A 20461-nucleotide genomic window follows, 5' to 3' on the forward strand; every position below is an offset into this window, starting at 1 on the left:
CAAGGCTGTTCCTTGATGCCATTGTCCAAGGAAGTCCGATCTACGGAGGCCTCACTTCACAACCACTAAAGGATCTGCACCTGATACCACGGGTTACCGCCACACGTCTGTGGGGTCAAGGCCTCGACGGGTTGGAGCTGTTTTGGTGGCACAAGTTTGTTGTGAGTACTTTGCTGTTACTACTTTGCTGTTATAGTAGAAGGTTTTCCCTTTAAAGAGGCTCTCCAGAAGATTCTACCTGCCTGCAGACCTTGCATAATGTCAGACACTGATGTTGCATGAGGCTTGGTTCCACTTACTCGTGTAGTTCATGCTGTTGAGGTCAGGACTATATGAATGGCAAAATCATTATGGATTAGGCTTTGTGCATGTGGACATTATTATGCTGAACCAGAAAAGGTCTTCCCCTGACCCCTGCTATACAGTTGAAGGTACTCTATACCATCAAAAAGATCATTGTGTGCTGTAGCATTGAATTTCTCTTAAGTGGAATGAAGTGATCTATTCCAAAACAGCAACAAACAAACCTGGAAATCCCTGTTTCCATTTCATTACCTATACAGACTATCTGAGTACTGAATGGTGCAGAGAACATGTAGGACAAAAGAACATGGTGGCAAACAGAAATGATGTTTATTCTGTCGAAGCCAAAACTTGCCAAGTCATGTTACCTGCTGAGGAATGAGAAGAAAAAAAAAATCATCTGGATCATTTGCAAAGTGAGAGCTGACATTCATTTTTAGTGAAAACTGAAAACGGCTACGGCTGAATCACATGCCACCATGTATTCAAAAGTCACCTCTAACTTGTAACATACATACGTACAGTATACATATACATTCAGTTTGCAGTTGCTATTCAAATCCACCACGTGTACAACATCCACAGAAGCACAGAACACTTTGAACATTCAGAGCTCGAACACGCTTTGACTGAGACACACTGCTTCGACTCGTTTGGACTGTAAATTCAACGGTTTGCATCCAGCGTCAGTGAACAACTTGCACAACAGGCTACATGTAGCGCTCCAGTGTGATCCAATATGGAAAAGACAGTTCATTTCCTCTCCCGTGCTCCTCAGAAAATGATTCCTAAATGGTAAATTGAAGTGTTGGTTGTGTTAATGTTTCCGTGAGGCAGAAATAATCTCCACTGGCTGAGTTAAACTGGAGCGGACGGAGCCACAGAACACAGTTTAGCATAGCTAGCGTCATACGTTTATCTCCCAAAATACGCCCGATACTGAACTTTATTTCTGATAGCTGCAGCCTTAAATCACAAAATCATGTTTGTATTCCATTCTGTACTCGTACTACTATATTAGTATTACAACTGATTTAAACCTCGCAGGAGTTTAGCCTTGCTAGCTAGCTTAGCTAAAGTTTGAGCTTCACTGTAGCGCTTTAGCTAACCTAGTGCACTATTTAATTGGCATTTGAGGGTCAGTTAAGCAAACTAATTTTCATAAAAAGGTTTAAATGGCTTTACAAAGAGTTGGAAAAGGTACTCAGATCTTGTACTCATGTAAAAGTACCAACACTAGAAGTATAGCCTTGAAGTATTAGCATCAAAATTTACTTAAATAACCAAAAGTATTTCCCATGTAGGAGCCATAATCCACAAAACTGTTCATTCTATTATTCGACTGTGATTAATGATTCATTAATGTGCTTATTACGTTAATGTTGAAGCTGGTAAAGGTGATTTATATATTTTATATAGTTTATCTGATAGGTAGCTTGTAAATTGCCCCTCAGGGATCAATAAAGTTTTTTAGGAATCTTTAATATGACATCATAATGTACTGTTGATTACATCTGTGCTTAAATAAATGTGCAAAATAACTAAAATAAATGTCGTGGAGCAAAATATACAATATTTGCCTCTGAATTGTAGTTGACTGCAAGTGTAAAGTATCAGAAAATAGAAATACTTCAATACGAGTAGTATAACTTAAAACTGTTCATGAATACAGTATTTTCTACCACTGGCTTTACACCAGTAGCATCCAACATGTGTCTAGATACAGACACTCAGATTGAGTTTAACATTCATCGGCAGCAGTAATATATGTGATATATAAACCAGCATCTGATTGATCAACATTTTATCCCCGAAAATGTCCGCTGGCTTTACTCTTCTTCCTGATCATCTTATATGTAGATAATTATACCTCTATTGAACTGGAGTGTCAGGCATGAGGTTTTATTTTTGAATTTTTCCCCCCACACAGTGGCACCACTTCTCCATTTATGCCTGGTAAAAGAATTCTCTTTATTGAGTAACTGAGGGCTTTGAATCACATGTTGCAGCCTTCTTGTCGTCTGATTTCCAAATTGGAGGACTTGTTTTTTAACTTTCTGGTTTTAGCGTTGGGAGGAACGCAGGTTTTCTATACTCTGTATTGTTCACACCTTGTAAACTGGGAACTAGTTGAGTAGAGGGAACTGATCTGTGGCTGTTCAGCTGCACTGGATGGACATTGAATAAAAGCACACATGCTCTGAGGCCGAAAACGTCCCTGTGCTGTTACTAACCCAAGACCTGAATTAAACTCAGCAAAATAATAGCGATCGCTACCAGCGCTACAGTAGTTTCCACATCTTCACTGACCCTTAGCATCACACTGGTTTGTTGGCTCTGCACACTGTGGTTTAACACAACCAGAGGATTTCTACCTCAGCAAAAAAAAAAAAAAAAAAATGTTTGTAGAACTAAAAAAACTCCAGTCTGCAGCAAAATCAATGACACATCAGTGGGGAAGTCAGCCATTTGACGCAATGATCCGCATTTGCATTGAGCTCGTGCTTCTCGGGGCGTTGCGTAACATGATTCGGGCTACGCTAATGTTGCACTAAGCTGTAAACTGCAGCTGGAATATACGCATTCGAGGTAAAGCACACGGCCAGTTGCTGTAATCCTGCGCTCAGTAATGAACGTGTGCAGTCTGGATGGGTTTTTTTCTTTTATAATAAACTAAACAAATACCATGAAAATAAAGAATGAGCTCCCTGGAAGCTGCAAGCAGCCAAATATTGCTGCTCGGTGTGAATCATCAGCCTGTGTGATGTTTGACCTGTCGCTGCATGGACGGAGCTACAAGTTGTATAACAGATTATTACCCGGCATTGTTACGCAGCTTCTTGGTGGTGGTGGGGGGGGATAGTTTCTGAGAGTTTACAAAATGTCTGTAATTATTGTAAACACAAACAGGGGCCTGTACTAAGACACAGCAGAGGAGTACGGAAACCCGATGGAGCGGCGCCAAAGCCAACCGGAGATCCGCAATCAGCCATCAGCGGAAACCGTATATGAGAAGCGAGGCCTCACTGTAAACACAGACCTGCAGCACAGTCACTCTGTTCCAGCTTTGGCGTATATTAATTACTTGCTAATTAATAGCACAGTTGGTGTTTACGATTCTGTAAGCAGGAGAGGATGAGTTTCATCCACGGAAGAACAGTAGCTAGTGTTTAATGGAAAGTATAAAGACAGAACAGGTTGGTCACATTTTCCTGGTGATGCCTCTTTCGCGCCCTCTGACTGGTTGGAAACCAGTGTCGCCAGACTCAGTACGCAGTCTCAATGGTTATAATACAGTACCAGTAATATGCTGTAACAATAAAATGCACATAAATCATGCATCAGTAGTATGCAGGCTAAATGCGAAGCTCTTCTGTGACGTGAAATGACACTGCTGCAAGCCTTTAAACATGAATTCCATATATGAAAAGCATCACGGCATTCGTCCGGATGGGGGATGAGACAGCGTTCCTGTCGTTGCTTTGGAAATCCTAGTGTGCATTTTTTTTTTTCTTTCCTTCCTTTGATAACTTACTGTCAGTCTGTAAACAGTTCAGTTGCTTAAAGTTGCTCCCTGGTATGAATCCTCACGCCCTCTGCGATCCCTGATGGCTCCTCATTTCCCCCCCTCGGTGAGCAGAGACATAAAAGGAGGCAACTTTCCTCGCCGGAGAGATCCTTTTTTTTTTTTATTTGACTCTAAAATACTCCCTGTAATTGTAATGTGTGCATCTGATCCCACCGAGACCGTCCTGCCCTTTGCTGCTCGGACAAACTCCCGACAGCCAGTCAGTCGCTTCCTTCAGTTGCTTCTCCCAAGTCTTTCTCGCATCCGTTGGTCCTTCTTCAGGTGGAGGATGAGGCAGAGCAGCAGACCTACTGCTCCACCTGAAGGCTGTCGGTCTTGCTGCCAGGTGCTTTGAAGCTGCTCACCTCTTCAAAGACCAACTCTGGACACACATGAAACGAGAAGAAGCCATGTTATGTGCTGCCGATTCGGATTTAAATCATGTAAAGTTGGAGAACAGTGAAACGGCAAAATCGCCTCCTTACATAATATAGTATACATACTGTAAGGCATCAAAGAAACTCTAAATTAAGATGCAAAATCATCTTCTGTGACTCATATCAGCTCTGGGGCATTTCACACGCAGTAAAACTCCCCGCTGAGCTAAATCATATTCATGATGTTATAAATGACATCTCTAAATATCTCAAAACCCATATTACTTTAGCAGTGCAGCCAGCGTTCCCGCAACACCCAGGCAAGCTTAAATTCATCATTGCATAATCCCCAAAGTGAAAAGCTCTGCTTGTTCTCACTTCCTTTTACAGCCAATCTCAACAGGGTTGTTTTTGACTCGCAGAGGAGGAAGTTATACAGACCGACGCCACAGATCTGATAAATGCCTCAAATATAGTCGTGTTTTGCTCGTCGTCTAACGAGGACCACAGTGGAGTTACAGGTGCAATGCAAATATAGCACTAATAAAGCAGCAAAGAAAGAACTATGTGAAATGTAGAGATATAGTGGAGTGATGGCATCCTGAGCAGAGAATAAATCCCCTTGTGCTCGTTGTAACCCCAAGCCTCTCTATTACTGTTCTGTCCAATGTCAGAAGAGGACCTAAAGCCAGACACAGGAGTCAGGTTACTAATACAAAAGGCGAGTTTTAATTACCATATAGTGAACAGAGTCCAGAAGGTTTTAACGAACAATACAGTTACTTTTTTGTTGGCTCTCATGTACACAATCTGCCTGGTTGTAAATTAACCATGATGGTAGAGGGTGTGCCTGTTTGTTTTAGGCTGAGATGCTGGTGGTTCTGATTGTTGCTTACAGAAATGTTGATAGTTTTAAGTGACATTTTATTGTAGTATCCGCTGGTAGCCGTTTTGAATCATCCATCCACCCATTTTGTCGCTTAATCTGGATTGAATCATGATGGCAGCAGCCTCGATAGGATCCAAAGGCGTTCACAGGCCAGATGAGATATATAATCCCTCCAGTGGCTTCTGGGTCTACCCTCGGTTCTCCTCCGAGTTGAACCTGAACTATCTCACCTGGTTTCTTTCAAATCAAAAGAACAGCGACTCTACTCTTTGCCCTACCTCTAAGGTTGACCCAGCCACCCTACCGACATAAGTCCTTTCAGCCACTTGTATCTGCGATCTTATTCTTCAGTCACGATCAAAAGCTCGTGACCATAGGTGAGGGTTGAAATGAAGACCAACTGGTGAATTTAGGTCTGACTCAGCTACATCTGGACCGTCGTTTTGACATGTACTCATCAGCTACCAAAGTAAGCTTTACCTTTCCATTCCTCTAGAGTTCGGTCTTTGCTCTCCAGCGTTTGGTCGTAAGGCGGGGCCTCTGGCTCGTCGTCCGGATCGTGGTACTGTGAGAAGTAGGGATGGGACAGAGCCTCACTGGCCGAGATCCTCCCATCGCAGTCCAGAACCAGCATTCGCTTCAATAGATCAACGGCTGACGGGGAGACAGAAACAAACACACATCGGTGAAAGAGGAACTGGACATGTTCCGAGGTTGGAGACAAAAAGGCTAAACCTCTAAATGAATTTCAAATTCTCAGTGTGGAGAGAGCAACTTGAGTCTTTGCAGACTCTCAGCGGCTCTCAATTGGATTGAAGGAGTTGATAATCCAATCTGTGGTGCATCACCCACCTAGTGGATTCGCTCCTCTAAAGATCTTTTCCAGGTCTTGTTGGGGCATGAAGGGCAGAGACTGGATGTACTTCTGCGCCTGCAAATAGAGACCAGCGTTCAGCTCACGGCAATGCTGATCACATGATGTCAGTTAGTGATCAATCACCCGCAACACTCTCACATATTGACCATTCAATCAGCAGCCGTGTCAGTGCAATGACTAATCAATCATGAGAGGCTGCTTTCGTCAGTGGAGGCAACACCATATCACTTTCCCAGTCCCCTTCTTCCCTTCCTCACATGTTCAGAGCAGATCTTCTTCAGCAGGTCTGGCGTCGGAGTCCCAACCACCTCCATGATTCTCTTCAGCTGGTCAATATCTTCGAGCAGGAGGAGTTAAAGACCATTAAGATTTGTGAGACGTCATCAACTTGCAAACCTGACTCATTACGGCGTCCCGTCACACACCGAGACGGAGCATCGCCGAAAGTCAGCTGTTCTGTTTTTACGCATCAGAAGTCTCACAAAGATCAGTAAATCAAATTCGTTTTAGCTCTGCACTTGGACACTGAATACAACACCCTCGATAATTCAGCCTTTTGTGGTCGCTCCCATTCATTCTCCAGTTGCTCTCTGTTGATGCAACTCCCCCTCAGAGGAGGCCTGGGATTGTAATGCAAATCCACAAGAGGTCTGCATCCATGCGGCACTTTAAAGAGGTAATGGAAGGCTCCTGCTAAGAGAGGGGGAAAGAGCTGCAAATTGCAGTGGACTCATGCCATGGCGATAAAGGATACAGTCAGTGCCAGGAAAAAGGACTTTTCCCTTCAGCAGCTCTCCCATAATGCATCCCACTGACCAGATATCAACTGGAACAGGAAACAGCAGAGGTTTAATCGTTGATGACTGTATTGCTTCCAAAGAAAACAAGACATGCCTCTAATTTGGTGGCATCTTACCGTTCTGATTGTAGTGCATCCAGTTCAGCATGATCTCCGGCGCGCGATACCATCGAGTCGCCACGTAACCCGTCATCTCATCATCCGTCTGCCTGGCCAATCCAAAGTCAAGGATCTGTCGGACAGGTGGACAGTTTTTCTAAGCGATGGCGTTAATGGGATGGGGTGAAGGACTCTCAGCTATGAACTGAAGGACAGTCTTACCCTCAACTCGCAGTCCTCATTTACTGCCACATTACTTGGCTTGAGGTCCTGGGAGGGATAGCAAAACAGACGGAGGCAGAGAAACAGGATTAGTATTCGGATGCGTCTGCTTTAGTGCAAGTAAAATAGCAATTCCTGTGTTGGCTAAAACATTATTTAGAGTCTGGTAGCTGTGTCTGTTTCTTACTGGCTTTTGCATTAAAGGCAAAATGTGAAATATTTACTTTTTCACCCAACAGAAGTTCAAATAAAAGTGAAAAGTTTCAGTTTTTCCAACTCAAAAGCATTATTTAAAGCTGCAGTGTGCACCTACATCAAGGCTATGTGTTCTTCTATAGGCTTCCTTCAGGATTTCCGTCTTTCAGATTGCTAGTTCTCCTTTTATTGGATTATCTCGTGTTTTCTGAGACGCAAGCTTGGCTGACTCTTTCACTCGCGGTGAAATGTGAACGGAGTCTTGGATATGAATATTTGAATATTTTACTCAGTGTAAACATCACATTTACAGCTTTAGAGAAGAGCTGGAACAAGCGGATACAGAATATATGAATATATGTCATAAGATGGCAGACAGGGTGAAATGAGGCGATTTTTGTTTTGGCTCAATGTGGGCACATTTTCTTTACTCCAATATAAAGTCCTGTACCTCTATGGAAACAGTACAACCATGACAAGATGTTGAGAGAACTTAAAGATGTCTTATGTGCACTATGAGGCAGTTATCATGCCCCAAATCACAATTAAACACATTTGAATTTCTTTGGGTATTTATTTTACAAAAATGGAAAAACCTGAAATCAACATTTTCTTTTTCTTTTTTTTTTAAAGTGCCTACAAGTGTCACCAATATTAGAAAACATGGCAACTCTACATACTATAGACATTTTGCTCCTTACATGTGTCTCCATACCTTTCTCCTCGCTGCGTAAACACAGCCTGTAGTTCAGCCCAGTTCAGCTGAAAAGTTCCTGAATTTTTGTAAGAGTTACTAATGGTGTCACAGTGGCATCAAACAGTGCAGAATTTGTAGTTTTTACTGAGTCTGGTTAGTGCCAATCATTTAATGTTCAAGTTCACAAGACTGTAACTTCATGGAGAGCAGAATTTTTAGTTTTTTTTGCAGAATCTGGTTTTGCAAATGGTTTATTTTCGGCGAATACGGGATATGAAACAAAGGCAAAAGTGAGTTAAGGTGAATTTTTAAACCATGCCAGCGCAGCGATGTGCTCCAAGAGCCAAAACGACAAGAAGGGAAAAGAGGACGGCACTCACCCTGTGGATCAATCCTGCTGAATGGATGTACTGTTCGACAGGCGGTGGGGTGGGGCGGCAGGACGGGGGGGTGGAGGAGAGAGGGGACATAAAGGAGACGGAGGTCAACAGTGCAGTTCACCATATTAGCTCCTGCCTAAAGGGAGGCTGCTTTTGCCGGTCCCATGGTAACCGGGCAGCCGGACAGCCAGCCTCTGCAGGCTGCTGGACTGATTCAGCGTTGGCTGGCAAACGCTGGATGCAGTTCGAGCCACACAGAGCGTGGTGTCCAATCTGTTAGAAAACCTTGAGACAGGTGGTGCTTCTACCAACCGTGGTACACTAGAGTGATTCCAGCGCTTCAGTCCTAAGGGAATACGTTGAAAAAATGCAGCTTGGGTTTAATTTTGTGATATAGAGACGATGCAGTGTCTGTAAATTTATGACATTTAATATAATCCCAATAGAGAGCGTGAAACTTATACACTGCATAGAGTTTATAGCTCTTGTTACCTACTTTCAGCTCTTGTTCCTTTATTGGGTTTTTTCCATAAACATCGCAGTCTAAATAAGCAGCTTCTATACCCTTGAAAGCACAACGAAATACTCGTAAGAAAATACATTAATTGTGATGCATGAGGAAGAAAAAGCTACGTCCAGCTAAAAGTGGCGACAGCCTTTAGTTTGCTTCTAACTCCACTTTAGATATCTGCAGTTGATTTGATTCCAGTAATGTGTTCAGAGTTGACAGCCTTAATGGAGAAAGCTGATTGTCGATCATAGACTGTATAAAAGATGGACGTAGCAACCAGCCCTGAAAAATGAACCCAACCCGTAAGTGTCAAAAACCTGCAATATCACTACGTCCACTAGTCCTGGCTCCAAAAAGCCCTGGCTCCCATAGACTTAAATTGGAAAAGAAGTGATGATAGATCATGAAATACTGCATTCCTACAGCTCAGGATTTTTTTCTTATTAGTTTTCATGGTCAAATCCAGAGATCAGGTGGCCAATCTGAAAATAAATCAATACTGAATTTTTAAAAAATCGTCAACATGTTGCGGGGCAAGGGGCGTGGCTGGCTTGATTGACAGTCGGCAGCGACGATGCAGACGAAGAGAGCAGAAGGCGGTAAATGTGGGCGGGCAGAGAGGGCCCGCCTCTCAATCCGTCTGACCAATCGCTGCTCCTATGGCTCCGCCCCCCTCCGACGATTTTTGCCTCACTGGCTCCAAAAATCCAAGATGTCAACCAGGAAGTAGCAAAACCCTGGCTTCATTTTCTCAGTGCAGAAACCAACGGGTGACATCACGGTAGCTACATCCATCTTTTATACAGTCTATGTTGTCGATGTGGTGTTTTACAGATGCCATTCAACATGCTCCCAGTTACCCTGTTACGGTCTTGATTTAGAATATATGTTGAAAAACTGCTTGCAACTCGTCAGCAAGCCAAGCAGAGATGTCCAAAGAGTTAGCTGGATGAATTGTTCAAATCACAACTAAAGGTAACCAGTTAAAAGTCATCGTTAAAAGTAAGGACGAAAACCTTCACATACAGTTTACAGCAGAAAGGAGTACTTCAGTGTAGGATATTAGCTAAATGTCAATTTTTTTTTCAGTTCACTCCTACAAACAATCAAACACAAATACTTTAGAAAGACTATTTGAAAATGAAGTTGCATCCAGCATGTTTGGTATGAACCTGGCCAGGACCACCACAGTGACTGCACAGTCCTGACAGTGAAGCACGGAGGTAGAAAGGCGATGATATGGGGCTGTTTGAGTGCAATCGGTGCTGGGGAGATGGCATTTATAGACGGAACCCTGAACGTCTGTAGATTTACTGAAATAATTGGTTGAATTTGTGCCTCGCTGTCTGCAGAAGCTTGGCAGAGGAGGAATATTCCAGCACGATAATGATCCAAAGCACTCTGCCAAAATCACACAAGAGTTTCTAAAGGACAAAAAAAATTGTATTTTAAAAAGAAAATAGAGAGCATTCAATAGACTCCAGCGAAGAGCGGCTGGGGAAGAAAAATAGTCTAAGAAGAAAAGCAGAGCGTAAAATTTGGTGTCTTACAGTCTCATCGAAGATAAAGACGGGAATACAAAATATTGAAAGCATTATATTTCGCTCCTACAGTGAGGCCTGTATTTTTTAATACAGTAAATCTAAACTGTTAGATTTTCTTTTTACGTCAAAGAAGATACTCCAGTGGCCAACTTAGAAGTGATTCAGCTACTAAAAGATGACACAGCGTTGAATCATTTGACATTTAGGGGATGTTGCAGAGGACTCGTTTCTGTGGGATACTGCAGCAAATGCTTAATGAATGAGTTCATTTAAAATACCAGAGAAGTAAAAAAACCTGAAGCGCCGACGGTTCATCAGGCCACCATTCAGCGTGTTCGATGCATAGCTCATCAGAGGTAGTGCACACTGTGTGATATGGGCGTTGCATTGACTGCGGCGTGCAGCAGATGTGCATCGTGATGCGCTGAATTACCTTGAGGCCACGGAGGAGCTGGTAAATTAAGAACTGCACGTGCTCGTCTGACAACCTCTGAAATTTGACGATGTTATTGAGGTCTGCGCCCATCAGGTTAGTCACCAGGTAGCTGCAAAGGAGGAGACGGCGTATAAATATATATATGAGTGAACGGGGGGGGGTTTTAGTAAGAGGAGAACATGATGACGCTGCCATGGCAACCATCAGACATCTCTACAAGCCTGCGATCCCCCCCGGGATCCCTCCATCACCGTGCCCTCTATTAGCAGAATTATCTGTTGTTGTTTTTTTTTTGTCTTTCTGTGACAGTTTGTAGTAAAAGATTTACAGCTCGTTGAAGTCTTCTAACGTCGCAGCAGGTGTGAAGACGTCCAGCAGCCCTATTACCTGCAGAGGCAGACACAGAAAACAAGCAGAGCCGATCAATACGAGAGCGGAAGCACGCAGAGAAAGCTGCGTCCGTCTGTCTCGGGGTATATTTATAAGGAGCACTAACATTCTCGTGTTTCATGTGCTTGAGCAGCCTGAGTTCCCGGTACGAGCGGCGGCTGTGGATCAGGGACTGAAAGGGCCTGGACAGCTTCTTCACCGCGACCTTCTGCCTCAAGACCACATCGTACGCCGAGCTGGATGGGAAAAAAAAAGAGAGAGGAAACACAGCACCGGTTAATGCCGAGCTACTCCTTTACACCTGCTATCGGCTCCAGATGAGATTGTGTCGACATAACAGGGATTAATGTTTGAGAGCAGAAAAAAAGGAGCGAGCCGGGGCCGACGGAGACGAGCAGGGAGAGAAAGAGGATGTGGTGGAACAAGAGAAGTGAGGATGTCAGTTATTGTAAAAGTGCCAGCGGGGCCTGTTTTCATCTGCCTCTTTTGAAATGTAAATGTCATTCCACGTATCGAACGCCGAGCCCTGCCGCGGCTGCCTTTTGTGCTGCCAGCGTCTTTTCAGCCGAGCTTTTGCAGCAAACTCGAAGAAATAATAACAACAATAATAATAATAATAATACAGCCATCAGAGAGCACGCAAATAGGAAGGAAACAACCAAGACTGCAAAGCACTGCAGAAATAGAGCAATGAGTAAGAAGTGAAACAAGGGGAAAAGTGGAAGAAGAGGAAGCACTGAAAAGGGTTTTGCTGCACATGTAGAACTGGCTCATTTGGCTCTTTATTATGTGGCTTCTACCATTAGTTAGCTCAAAGAAACCCCCCGTCTTCTTTACTCTTGAATTTCTCTTTAATATAATATGTAGTACGTCTCATTACTTTTTAATAAGCTTTCCTAGATTTCAAAGCACCAGAATCTGCAGCAAAAACCTAAACTTAGCTTTGAGACGAGGGTTCAGTGGTTCTCACTGTATTTAAGTCGCACCTGCTCTCTCAAAGCCCAACATGTCTTTGCTGCACAACACTCTGATCGATTGACCGATACGATAAAGTACAAAAAAGTAAAACCTCTGCTGTTTTAATGGACACAATAACCGAACAAAAATACCTGTTGTTGCTTAATCTGGTGAAGTGAACCAATCCAGTCCTCAAACTTGACACAGCTTTGGATGTAAATACAATGAATAGTTTAATATTTTGGGTTTTACACATTGACGAGCCATCATGACGCCACCAACTGCTTTGTGTACGACTGTTTTAAAGACATAAAACATAGTCTTCTTTATCATGTATTTTACTCTAAAGGGGATCATAAATTACAAAATGAACATCATGCTGTATTGAAGGAGACTTGAAACTAACAGTTAAGACCATAAACTCAGTGGAAAACGTTTAGAGAGGTAATAAATCAAGTGACAAATTGGGTCACTTTCTCACAGAGGAGTCAACCAGGGGAGTCGCCCCCCGCTGGCTGCTAGACACAATGCAGGTTTAAGGCTTTTCTCCGCTGGTTTAGACCAACAAGCAACGTCCATCTTTTATGAACAATCTCTGGATACACTCCTATTAAATAACACTCTTATTTGTCTCATTTTAGTCTGACTCACTGCATGCAGACCTCCAAATTTTCCTCATGCATTTTAAGCAGCTTTTTTGCTACCCGCGTTGCATAACTGTTTTCAAAATCAGGAAGCAACAGCAACAACCTCCAAACAGCAACCTACACGCTGGCAACAGCAAGTTTTAGAGAAGTTTTGCTTGCTTTGTTCTTCCAGCTCTTCCAAATTAACCATTTTAATGACTCCAGTCGCCTCCCTGCATGCAAACGTTTCACCAAACCGATTCCCCAATTCACTATTTTACAGGGGCACCATCACTGCATCCTGGGCTGAACACCGCCCAAGTTTAAAGAAATACAGACAAGACAGAGTGGGGTTTTTCTCACCTATGGCAGTAAGACCAAGCTTTTGCACTAATGTAGGTCTGTGACTCTGCAAGACTAGTATTGTTGAAGCATCATGAGATTAGCTTAGCTTAGCATAAAGCCTGAAAACAGGGGGAAACACATTTAAAGCAAACTAAATAAAGCAGCATCTAGTTTAACCCCTGCAAAAAGTGAAAAAATTAGTGGTTTTACTTAGGCTATAACTAGGTATACGAGATTTAGAAATACTGGTATGTATATATCTTTACCTGCTGACCACCTCCTAACCTGGCTGCTTATTAACATTTAATGCACTGACAAGAGAGAGCCATATTAATCTCCTGAAGACAGCAGCGGAGTGAAAATGCTGAACCTTTAATTCCCCACATCTTTCTAATTTTAGTGCGAGCACGCCGCTGTGCAGTTAGAAAAATAAGTACAAAAGGGCCCCATGCAGTCTCAGAAACACAACCTAGTCATTACGCCATCAAAACAGTCTGAAAGGGACTTTCTTAAAAGACTCCTCTGATGTGAAGGAGCGCATTTTGCTCTTGGCAGCTTTATAAGTCTTTTTTTCTCCCCCCCCAAAAAAACTGCTAATTTCCAGTTCCCAGCAGGTACAGTCACCTTGAGACAATAGACGTTTCCTCTCAGCAGCCATTTTGACATGAACTGTTGTTAAACACGAGTGCTGGTACTGACAGTCGAGAGTCTCTGCTCTGTTCAGGGAATTAAATGTGATCGCTAACTCCAGTGTTTATCTCACATTTCCTGTCGAAATGGCTCCACCAAACGATGCATGTATCCTGTTTCTTCCACCGTATGAAACCCACCACAGTATCATATTTCGGTGACCTGTGTTCGATGTGCACACGCTTGAGTAAGCCGCACAGTCGAGTGCATCCATGTGGCTCTCTGTGTTCACCTGCTGCCAGTCCGGATGTCCCCGCCGGGCTTCGGCCGGGCCGGCAGCCGGTCGCCTCCATCTGACATGAACCAGGCCTCACTCCTCACACACTATTTACCTTCCCGCCTGCCATCTTCCATACATGGGTCTGACTGCTCTCGACGCGCCGCCGAGCCGAGGCATCGATTCCTCTCCTCTCCTTTTGTCTTTAATATCCCGGCTGCTGATGCACCTCGGATTACACAGAGGATTGGCCGTGAGAGCGAGATAACTCACTGTTTGTCCAGCGAGCAGGACTCTTCCTGTGTGCGTTTTCTGATCTTAACGTGATTAATTCAGATTAAATCAAAAGAAAGACCGAAATGATTTGCACATATTTCAAATGGATGGGATTGTGCTGCATGCCACTGCAGCTTTTTGCATTTGGAGGAAGTTTGGAATCTTTGTCGGTGAAAGTTCGATGACAAAACATCTGTGAGTGAAACATTTAGCAATAGCGAGTTAGCTAAGCTCAGCATACACTCCGGAAGTGGAGACAGAGCGAGGCCAACGTGGCAAAATCTACCTCCAGCACCTCTGAAGCTCACAAATAAACCCTTCACATGTTGTTTGTGTAGTTTATGCACAACTGATGTGTAAAACAGATGAATGATATGTAAGATCTGCCATTTGTCTGGAGATATTTATTTCTATAAATTACAAAAAAGCAAATATAGAACAAAAGTAAACAAGAAGCTGTTAAAAAAAAAAAAAAGTCTGAAATTTGGCCGAAGTTTTCCTTTAATTTTACAGATTTTTTGTCTGTATTTTTGAAATATGCGAATAAAATATGATGACTATATAAAGGCATAACATAAAATAACATTACAAAAACCTGCAACTGTTAATTACCGCAATTTTTTAAAATTTTCATTTCCGTAATATTTCCTTTTTATCAAATAGCAGTTTGTACAATTACACTATCTATCTATCTATCTATCTATCTATCTATCTATCTATCTATCTATCTATCTATCTATCTATCTATCGTAGGTAATTTCACAGTTTTATACATGTAAATATCCATTATTAAACATTAAAAAGGAAAAAAAAAGAAAAGAAAAAGACTAAAACACATTGTCATGTAAAATTAAGGCTAGAATATGAAATGCAGACTTCCTGTATTTCATCAGATGGCTGTTTCCTGTTATTTTGCAGCACGTTTTTATGTGCCAGTTGCAAAATGCCGCTTTCTACTCACACTGACTTTTACCAGGATGTAGCTGCTGCTTGTGAATCTTTTATTACTGGACAGACACAAAAGTGGTTTTGATCTAAACTGTCCAGGAAAAAGTTTGGACTACAACTAATAATCATTTTTACTGATTAATCTGCAGATTATTTGCTTAATTAGTCCAAGAAACTCCAGTTTAGCATCTTCAAATTTCCTTTTTTGTCTGAATAATCGTCCAAAACTGAAAGATATTCAGTTTATTATCAGATATGAGAAAGAAAAGCAGCAAATTAGTGAGATATGTTGGCACTGGATGTAATATTGTATGTTCCTAACCGTAATGTTTAAGTTAGTTACTTGTATAATTAGTAACATCGTCAGGTCTCGATTTAACATTTAAGCTTTAAATCTGTAACGTTCATCTCGTGTCTCTGTTGGAACGAGTTTCGGGTTAATGTTTGTTGTTTCACATCAAAACCGGTGACGTGACTTGATTTGATTTATTTCGGCACGATGCTGATTGTCAAAACAGTCGCTGATGATTTTATGTTAATTGACTGTTTCTGACAGTTTCTTAAAGCCCTTAATTGCCTCCATTACGCCCACAAGCACGCGTCTCCTCAACCAGTCGCACCATAACCGCCATCGATCCAAACGAGATCAGCGGCAGCAGCTCGCAACCACGCCGTGATTTTCTGCTCAATTTACCAAATTTCCGCTAACAATCCGACAGACAGAGACGCCGTGTTTGGCGACGGCGGAGAAAATGAAGCGATCATGTTTTATTCATCCAAAACCAGAGGCTCCGCGCCAAAGTTCTGGTTTACCGAACAGATGTTGCGTTCGCTGACGTGAGATGAAAGCGGCCTTGATCAGCCGAGCGCAAAATTCTCTCCTGATGTTCGGTCTGAATCCAAATTGTCCCGAGAAGCAGGACGGGGGACGTTCAACGGGATTATGGCTGAACGCCGAGACCGGATTAGAAACAGAATATGTCAAACTTCTCATGACATGTCAGAATTCAAGAGCAGCTGCACGCTAAATTATTAAACGAGCTTTGTATTTACGACGCCGCCTGCTCTGGCGTCTCCCCAGTCAGATCCTCTCTTACACCTTAATGTACTGTTCTCTTCCTAAACGCCATGTCCTTTGATTCCTCCTCTCCCAGCGGCGACGGGGGTAGAAGTTCTCCAGCTATAATGGATTATACGAGCTTGTCAGATCCCTGACCTGAGGCCGGCGGTCTCGGGAGGGTTCGTCTGGAGAACAAGCTGCTCGTTGGAGATAAATGAGGAGGGCCGGCGCTACCGAGCATCTCCAGAGGTAGCCTGTGAGAGGATCCTAACCCCCCATCAAGACACAACACGTACAGATGTCGAACCCCCTCGACTCCCATCCCCCTGCCGCTCGCTAATCAAGTCCTGCCATGAGAAAGTCGGCGACAATGGCCGCACATCAACATTAACAATGCGGGGAAGCGCTCGGCGGTCTGTGCAGGAATGTTCTTTGTGCATTTGTAGGATTTGGTATGAAAGTCTGAGCACTTCAACGCCGCTAGCATTCACACTTTGCCCGTCCAAAGATATGATATAACAGTTTAGTGTTAATAAGACAGGAGGAGGATAACACCTGCTACTTCCAGGAGTCGCTCAGCTAATGTGAAGAGAAATGTACAAAGCAGGATTTCATTTAGAGAAACGTACACATGAAGCCTGAACGCCATGTGTTGCCATTGAGCTTGTGTATATGTCTGGACAGGACAGCAGAGTATAGAGAGCTAGAAAGGGATATATGCCTAAAAAAAGACAGATAAAAATGGATGTAAGGCTGAAACAGAGCGCTTCAAAGGGGAAAATGGTTAAAATAGAGAGCAGCTACAAATGGAAAAATGGCTGGATATGGAAAGTAGCTGAAATAGGTTGCCAAAGGTGATGGATAAATAGCTAAACAGATAGCTCAATGGGATAAATGGCTAAAATGGAAAGCTAAAAAATGTCTCAGTGGCTAAAATAGCTAGCTTAAAATGGATAAATGGCTAAAGTAGAAGCTAAAACGATTAAATGGAAAAAATAGTTTGCTAAAAATGAATATATGGCAAAAATAAATCGCTAGAAATGGATAAATTGATAAAATAGATAGCTAGAAATTGATATATGGCTAAAATACATAGCTAGAAATGGATTTACGGCTAAAACACAATGGTGAAATGGCTAATTAGTTAGCAAAAACATAAATGCTACATTAGAAAGCTAAAAAAAATGTATATGTGGCTAAAATACATAGCTAGAAATGGATAAATGGCTCAGATGAATAGCTTAAAATCGATAAATGGCTTCAGTAGGAGCTAAAATAGATAAATGGCTGAAATACATAGCTAGAAATGGATATGTGGAAAAATTAGATGCTCAAGTAATGGATAAAAAGCCAAAAAAGATGGCTCCAAAATGGATAATGGCTACAACAGACACCCAGAAATGGATAAATGGCTAAAATGAATAGCTTAAAATGGACAAATAGACACTAGAAATGGTGGCATGGCTAAAATACATAGCTAGAAATGGATAAACAGCTAAAACAGATAGCTACAAATGGATATATGACTGAAATACAGAGGTAAAATGGCTAAACTAGTTCGCTAAAAAAATGAATAAATGGCTACAATAGACAGCTAAAATAGATAAATGGCTAACATAGATGGGTAAAAATGGAGAAATGGCTAAAATAGATAGTTTAAAAGGAATAAATTGCTACAATAAATAGCTCAAAAATGGATAAATGGTTAAAACAGACCGCTAAAATAAATAATTTGATTAAATAGTTAAGTAAAAGTAACAAGCCAGTTGGATAAAATGAATGTGTAAATGAATGGAATAGATCACGATAGCCTCATAAAATGAAATAGTGGTTGTATAAATGTACTATTTAATATAATACTGTACCTAAATGCAATATTTCAGTGTAAAAAAAAATGGATAAAAGTAACTGTTAAATGGTTGTAGTTTGGTAGTGAAGGGTTATAATATATTAAACTTAATATGGGGGCATGCTAGAGAATACAACAACAACTGACCTAAACATTCAACTGTCAGAAAAATACAACACCGTCAACTTTTATACTCGTGTGAAATGACATCCTGTTTATCTGCGGTGGTGTCGTCAGACAGGAAGAGCGTCGGGAACCACTGCTGAGCACAAACGTAAAAGCTCCTGAACGGTGCTGATCAGTGTTACATCACTCTCAATCGCTAATCTGTCTTCAAGGAGAGTCACTGAGCTGACTTCACTAATTAAGGCAGCCCATAAAATCATGATCACGCGATTATGAAATCAGAGAAGCCGTCTAGAAGCTGCTATTCAGAGCAATGGATGGCTATAAATAACAGCTCCAGCTCCGGTATTGAGGTTTCCATGTTTACTCGGGCTGACTGCACCTTCAGAAATCATGAGTAACCACTCCGAAACCCCTCGGGCAACATTTTTTCTTTTTTCTTTTTTTTTTCTGTCAACAAAGGCAGGATTCATGTTGAACGCTGGCTCTGATAATACTATCTCTGTTGCATGGGCGTCCAGAATGGGAAATCAAACCTTAAAGTTGGCAGATTTGGTGCGAATAATCTCCCAGAGGCTGAATGACACAGCTTAAGTCATGATCTTGTGCATTTTTTATTTTGAGGGGAACTTTATGGGCGAGATGGTTGAAAGCCCAAATCACGCAGCAGATCTCGTCATCTCTTGGTGTCTTAATTAACATCTGGAGATAAAACTGCTCTCTGACGATGCCTGGCTGTTGCAAAGTGGGGTGTGGCTGAACAGCTCTGTATCGTTTTCCTGCTGGATTATTTGCGGCTGACAATCCAATGTGATATCTTGGTTCTTCTGTGACCAAAAGATCTGACAGTGACACTAAGATGCAGCAAATTCTGGGTGCCTTAAAACTCCACAGCCTTGTCCAAACTGTCTCCTAAACAGCACAGAGCGAGAGAGCGCTCCGTCTGGAGAAACCCTTCATTCCCTTTGCTACAGAGCATCACAGCATTTGGACTTAGAGGATTTGGAAACTTAAATCCAAGAAAAGCTCACCGAAATTTTTTTTAGATTCCTCTCATTGTAGCCCAGAAAGGGTGATGGGCTCAGCCTTTTTTTTTTTTTACTGCTTCCCATAAAGCTTCTCCACTTTGGATGTACAAGCTGCTTTACAAGATTTGGCTGTTTGTGTCTGTATGTCAGTCAGTCTTCTGGCTACTTCCACCTTAATATTTACATCCGGATGCAACAAATCAGCTTGAACGTCTCGAAAATGTTGATTGCTCCTCTGGTAACCATTAATAGCTTAATTAGTGTTGACTTTTTAGAAGGAGGTGGCACGTCGCCATGGCAACGGCATCCCACCAGCAGATGCAGATTAAAGCAAATTTAAAGCAAACCACACAGGAGGACATAAACAAAGAAAAGAAGAAAAAAAAGGAGCAAAGTAGCACATATGATGCATACAGATTGTTGTTTTGCTTCTTTTTTTTCTCCAGATGTGGCATCCAGCTGCAGAGTTGCTGCTCAGACTGGTGTGTAGGGGGGGATGAGGGATGAGGAGGGGGTTATTTGGGAAATTCCTGCACTGAGGCTGTCTGAGTCTGTATTCTGCTGCCACACACACATCTATCTAGGAGCAGCAGACTGTGAGCTGAGGGATGAAAACAAGCCCTGCAGACCTGCCGTGTGCTCCCATATGGGTGACAGCACAAAAGAAAATCCTCTTCATCTGCACAATGAAGCAGGCGTCAATATTTATGTTGTGTTTCTGCAGAATGGCACAATTCTAAGACATATATAATAATAACAACACGCCTGTAATAAAAAACCACAGCTCCATCCTGACACATATTCATCGTGCATCATGCCCGGCTCAGCGGCGGCTGCTGTGGCCGCGCAGCCTCGCCCCTCCGCCCGCCCCGCACACTCACCACACCGAGCCGTAAGCTCCGGAGCCCACCGGCGTCAGGTTCTGGTACCGCTCCGGTACCTCCCACACTGTCTTGTTCAGCTCCTGCCGGTAAAATCCCGGTCTGGCGGACATTTCTACGAGCCGGCTACTGATTTAGAAAAAAAAAAAACAAGACGAGTGAGCAAGAAAC

The 20461-nt window shown here is 42.5% G+C and overlaps 1 protein-coding gene across 1 annotated transcript; it reads right to left on the reverse strand.

Annotated features, from left to right (window-relative positions):
- Positions 1–611: 611 nt before the first annotated feature.
- On the reverse strand, positions 612–20455 carry mapk11 (mitogen-activated protein kinase 11). Its single transcript, XM_008284469.1, has 12 exons — positions 20291–20455; positions 11394–11523; positions 11226–11284; positions 10895–11006; positions 8407–8436; positions 7135–7182; positions 6931–7045; positions 6769–6840; positions 6272–6351; positions 5990–6068; positions 5618–5791; positions 612–4253 (listed from the first exon to the last, which is right to left on the reverse strand). The coding sequence occupies exons 1-12, from the start codon at positions 20401–20403 to the stop codon at positions 4180–4182; spliced, it is 1086 nt and encodes a 361-aa protein (XP_008282691.1). The 5' UTR covers positions 20404–20455; the 3' UTR covers positions 612–4179.
- Positions 20456–20461: the final 6 nt, after the last annotated feature.

This window comes from Stegastes partitus, unplaced genomic scaffold (genome assembly GCF_000690725.1).
Source record: "Stegastes partitus isolate 25-593 unplaced genomic scaffold, Stegastes_partitus-1.0.2 Scaffold360, whole genome shotgun sequence".
NCBI classification, from domain to species: domain Eukaryota; kingdom Metazoa; phylum Chordata; class Actinopteri; family Pomacentridae; genus Stegastes; species Stegastes partitus.